Here is a 5,923-nt window from a genome sequence, read left to right on the forward strand (position 1 = left end):
TCCCTGCTGCTGGCAGGGGGGGTGGGACTGGATGAGCTTTAAGGTCCCTTCCAACCCAAACTATTCCATGATTTCTATGAATTTATTCTCAACTAAAACAAGAGCAGCACAGAGGGAAGCAGAGGGTTGTGCAAAACCACCAGGAGCAGGTACCTACGAGAAAGCTGTGCTACTTCAAGCTTTTCACACCAGCTGAACCCGCTGTGGAAGCGCACACGCCCCGTGCCTTTTCATGCACTGACAGACACGCTGGGGCTGCTGCAGCCCTGGTTTCCCTGCTGCACACTCGAGGTCCTCCCTTCCCCTAGCGCTGGCATTCACTGGATCCCACTGAGCTGGCTAAGAAAAACACATCAGTCACAGATTAACCCCAAAAGGGAAAAGTTGTTCCATTTCTGGCCATCTCAACTCCCTGAACCAGTTTGTGAGGGGGTCAGAGGAAGGCCTACAGCCCCTGGGGTGGCATGGCAGGATGACAGCAGCCCTGATGAAGGCTGATCGATCCCAGTGGGTCAGAATTAGCAGGTAACTGCTGTCGTACATATGGATGGCAAGTGTATGATTTGCAGCAGGATCACATTTTTAAAACCCCAGGAATATTTAATACAAGGGACAAGGGTAAATGACAGCTCTAGCTGAGACTGGATCAATTCTGCAATGGAAGGCAGCTAAGGAGCTGTGCCAATGAAGCATGCACACCCTGGGAGCAGAAGCCTTTAACAACACAGCGATACTGCGCTGCTGGTTGGAGACCTCCAGAGATAACCAAACCAGTTTAATTCCAGAAAACACAGCAGCTACTGGGCTGAGTGTGGGAAGCTGGTCTGAGAGCCCTCAAACCTGGGAGAACACCATTTCAAATGCTGTTCACAAACAGCTGCTACTCACGTGATGAAGTCCAGAAAACTTGCCAGGGGCTCATAGGCATGGTTCCTCATGTGACGGAACTCCACCACCATCTTCTCCTTCAGCTTGTCATCTATGACTGAGACGGTGAGCGGGGAGGCTTCATTGGCCAGGAAGTTTCCATAGTCTGTGCTCTGGAGGTGCAGTTTCAAGTCTGAAAAAGAAAGAACAATTCCACTCTGCAGGGTTTTGGGGGGGGAAGTTTTTGAGCATTCCTAAGAGAGCTGTTGGTCAGCATTTCCCTAGGCAGTCTCTGAAGGTCACCCAGACAAAACCCGTGTGTCAAGTCATGCGCTTATATTTGTGCTCAGCTTTATCACAGACAATCCAAATGCAGGAAATGATCACAGCTGAAACACCACACCAGCCTTGCTCCATCTTAAAGAGGAAACCGTGCCACTGTCGGTGTAACTGAGCACACACCTGTGCCAACTGCCCACTGCGCTTGGTCAGGGTGGAAGGTCACTGATCTTCTAAGAAGTATTTGCTAGAAATCACAGAATCCCAGACTGGTTTGGGTTGGAAGGGACCTTAAAGCTCATCCAGTCCCAACCCCCCCTGCCAGCAGCAGGGACACCTTCCACTAGACCACGTTGCTCAAAGCCTCATCCAACCTGGCCACAAACACTTCCAGGGAGGAGCTTCTGGCCAGCTTCTCTGGCCAACCTGGGATGCTGTCTCACCACCCTCACACCAAAGAATTTCTTCCTCACATCTCATCTCCATCTCCCCTCTGCCACTTTCAAGCCATCACCCCTTGTTCTCTCACTCCCTTCCCTTGGCCAAAGTCCCTCCCCAGCCTTCCTGGAGCCCCTTCAGGTACTGGAAGGCCGCTAGAAGATCTCCGTGGAGGCTTCTCTTCTCCAGGGGCTCCAGCCTCTAGGGGAGAAAAAAAATAAAATAAAAAAAAAAATCCCCAAAACCAACCAACCAGAAAAAAAACAACTTAAGCATTTCCTCTAGCCAAAAGGGCTCTGGTTGCAGGCTTCTCTGAAGCAAACACAACCAAGAACCTATCAACACCCACAAGCAAGTTTCCTCAGATACTAGTGATGTGGAGGCATCTGAAAAGCTTTCAAAGCCAAAGAGACTCAAACAGCAACGTTGAAATGATAAAGCAGCTTGGTGTTACATCATCAAGTCAGCCCAATTCATCACACTGGTAAAAAGAAGTCAGGTATTAAGAGGCAGAGAGGGGCTGGTGAAGAGGAAGGCCATTTAAATCCATCTCACATGGCAGGCTACCCCTGCCCAGGATAGAGGAAAGCTCAGCAGCCTTCCTCTCCTCCAGTTTCGAATAGAGGAAACCTTTGTTTCCTCTGTTACCCTTGCTGCAGGTCAGATACCCAACCAAGCTGCAGCCCTGGCCAACAAGCAACCACAACATGCTGAGCTCTGTTAAGATAAAAGCCCTATTTGAGCCAAAAGCATTTAAGTGTCTCTATGGAAAAACTGAATCCAGAACTGAGGAACGTCATATAATCCTACCCCTCAAAGCTCTACTAGCTGCACTGGTACATAATGTTCATCTCCCTTCAGCTTCATCTCAGAGGGCCAGTTAGGCAAGCACCCTCCTAGGGATTCAAGACCTTTATGGGGAAAGGAGAGTAGCTGGAAGAGTTTAGTCAAACCAGATGTGAGCACACCGTCCAGAAAAAAAACAACAAAAAAAGCTGTTTCTCCCTGGGTTCTCTGAAGCAGGAGCACTGAGGCTGCCTTTCCCTCCCACTGCACCGGACAAGTCCTCAGCATTATGGCATCAGCACCCATGGCACCGAGGTCAGAGCAAGGACTCAGCCTAGGTTGAGAAGTTTGATCTTTTGACATAACACCCAGCTACAGGCACGAGCTGGAGAGCATCCTCCACACCAGGCTCCAAAGTGAGCTTGTACTGTAGGTGCGATGCTGCCCTCAGCCTGAGGGGTGGAAGGGTCTAACAGCTTTCAAGCCAACTTTAACTCTTCTGGGTATTTCCAAGATGGTTTTGACCCAACAGTTTTTAGTTATGAAGATGTTACCACTGCTAAGTGTCACAGGACACAGATGGTGGTTACAGGGAGGCAGAGAGGAAGGCCAAAGACTTAAAGAGCAGGCAGTTGCTGTCATGTTTCTCAGGAGAGTTTGGTGGTACTCTTACTTTTAGTAAGAAATCCTGGATGCAGCAAAGAGCTTGTCCAACAACACATATCATGGGTGAAGTAAAGCAGAAACTGAACCTAGATCTCTACTCCCTAGACTATGCTGCAGCTAAACAGCTCTGTTGTATTTTACCAAAACATCATCAACTGATGCTCACACCTGGGAGGTGGGAAAACATCATCCAGACAACTTAAAATGGGGGAGTTTTCAACGTGACCCTGTCAAAGGCAAACACTGGATCCTGCCAAAATCAGAATGTACCTCACCTCCAGCCAGCCTGCACAGGATGGTTACTGACAATAAAAATTTCCTAAACCCTGCAAAAAGCCCAACTCGAAGCACCCTGCATGCAAAGAGTTCTCACCCAGCTGCTTTGCAATTGCTTCATTTTTAAAAGCAAAGTTACAGAGGGGAAAACTACTGCAATTACATCTTAATGAGTTTCAACCCCTCTTCTGAAAGCTCTTGGGTGATGAGCTCTGGAGTTTGAGTGGAAATTAAGTTCCACTGTCAGACCAGGGCTTTACTAGTTTGCTTTTAGCAGAGGCTGGAGAAAACACGGAGCAAAATTCAGCAGCTGCTTAATGAATATGAGAGAAAGGGTCCTGGTAAGAGTGCTGCAGGCTGCAAGGGAAGGCAGAGGGGCTGCAAGCAGCTACACTCATACACCTCCTACTCGCAGTTCTCTGTCACTGTGCAGAGCTCTAAGCCTGCCCAAAAAGGCATGTGATGTTGTTTTGCAGCTATACAGGACCTTGGAGAGGAAGCAGCTATTGCATATCCTACCACAGCTTACTTCAATAGGGAAGCTTCCCAAGCTGAAAGCTTCGTTTCCTCAATTCCAACTCTGCTACAGCAAAACCGTCAGTTCCTTTTGGTGTCATCACGACTCTGCTTTAACTTCTGAGGCTGCAAGAAGCCACCTTGCTATCAGGTCACTTGATGCTAGAGACTCAGTGACACAAAAATGAAGAGTTTGCTGAACCATCCACTTCCAGGAGGTCGGAGCTACATCACATTTAAATCGGAGCCCACCAGCTGCGTGCTGGGCCTTGCAGCCTGTCCCTCGCCAGCTCTGAGCAAGCTCCCACGAGTCACTCGGCCGGAGCGTTTTGTCCTGCACAGCGACCCCCTCCACTCCACAGTGCGAGAGCCAGCACAACATTATGTTGCAACTGGAATAAGTGCCGTGTTTATATAACACTTGGAATTAATTTTTACAGGGAAGGCCAGCCACAAACTGCAGGAATTAAACTTTTCTGAATCTCTTAGCATCCAAGCAGACAGAACAGAACATATTTTCCAAAAGTTGGATGGGATTTATAAACCCTGACTCAACGCATCCCACGGCGTAGCAGCGCCTTATGTGAGCCTGTCCTCCCCCAGCCACGGGGCCGGTCGCCGAGCCTCAGCCAAGGGGATTGGGAGTTTTTAATAGGACTATTCACATGTCAGGCTTCTCAGTTAAGAACAGACTAATCCCATGGTTCCACAAATCCACTGCCAGAAGAGTTGTCCCAGTAGCACGGTGACTAATAGGCAGACCCACTGCTGAGCAAGCCCCAAGCTCTCCAAACGCTCCAGTTCCTATTTCCTAACACAAGGTCAGTGCGAGCTGGAGACGGTCTCTGGCAGCAGCAGCAGCACCTCGGCAGGGACGGCTGCCAGAGATCCCACACGCTGCATGTCGACGAGAGGCTGGCTGTGAGCGTTCTGCCCTGCCTCTTCCCCAGCTGCCTGCCCAAAGGGAGGCAGACCTGCACCTAGATCCCAGCCGCTCCCGATGAGCTCCTGCAGATGCTGACTGACAGCAGCACACGACCTCACCCCAGCCATGGCTTTCGAGAGGTACGTCTGCCTCTCTCGGCATTTCTTCAAAAGCGGTTCACGCACTGTAAGAAACAGACTGAGCCAGCATTTGGCAAGGGAGCGCTTGAATTACCACAGTGCTTTTGTTCTCTCTCCTCCCCTGCAAAAGCTGGTGAATTATGGCCAGGTCACAGTTCCCAGAGAGCTGCCTCGTGCAAGAGCACAACAGCTTGTTGGAACGACGGCCATCTTCTGCTGAGAATCCAAGCAGGGTGACACTGGAGATCGCTAGGACATGTACTTCCAGCCACCTCCTTTCAGCCCTTGGATCAGGCCCTGTGGTTTTGATGCAGCTGGCTGTAGACTTATGAGACACAAACACAACCAAAGTTTAAATCAACACACCGCTGTGCCAACACCACACCTCAACATTTCAGATGACATTTTCTGGAGGGCCTGCAGATCCACAGGAATACTACACTCCTCTCCTGCAAGTCTGCTGGGTCATAACAAGGTATCAAACCATCCCTGCCTTTCAGACATCAGTCAGTCATGGCAGCCTGTCCTGTTAAGCCCAGCTCAGTCACTCTGAGCGACCCACGGCCCCACCTGCTCATAATTTCACCGCTTGCTTCGTCAACCTCCTCTCATAACAGCACTGCTGAGCTCTGAATCAAGTTAAGACCTCGAGCACTTGCAGGCAAGGACTGATTTGTCTTCTCGCACACGGGCAGGAATTAGCTCTAACAACTTCTGAGCTGAACCGATGTTTTCACACAATTCTCAGCTGTAACCCCAACACCTCACTCCAAAGCACCCAGGGCCACCGCTGCATAAATAAAAATGAAAATATCATTTGCCATCTCCCAGGCCTGAGGCAGTAAAGCAGCTGAGGCATTGCCCAGCAGTCTGCAGCTCAGCCCCATGGCCCACATCTCTCTCAGAAGATTGCAGTCATTGCTGTTTGGCTTGGTGCTGTTTGGTCTGTTCACAGCCACCTTGGGCACTCCTGGAGCTGATTCTCTGAAATCTCACCCAAGAAGTACATTAATAACAAAAGGAGGGGCAA

At 49.9% G+C, this 5,923-nt stretch overlaps 1 protein-coding gene across 1 annotated transcript in view; it reads right to left on the reverse strand.

The window, feature by feature from the left end:
* Positions 1-1,060, reverse strand: part of LOC104530877 (V-type proton ATPase subunit d 1) — a gene marked incomplete at both ends in the record, with an annotated part of 19,071 nt that extends 18,011 nt beyond the window's left edge. The window contains one exon of the mRNA XM_010175596.2: positions 889-1,060. Within this exon, the coding sequence (XP_010173898.2) occupies positions 889-1,060 (172 nt within the window). The remainder of the gene's footprint in view (positions 1-888) is intronic.
* Positions 1,061-5,923: the final 4,863 nt, after the last annotated feature.

The sequence above is a fragment of the Antrostomus carolinensis genome, unplaced genomic scaffold (assembly GCF_000700745.2).
Source record: "Antrostomus carolinensis isolate BGI_N321 unplaced genomic scaffold, ASM70074v2 scaffold41309, whole genome shotgun sequence".
NCBI lineage: Eukaryota > Metazoa > Chordata > Aves > Caprimulgiformes > Caprimulgidae > Antrostomus > Antrostomus carolinensis.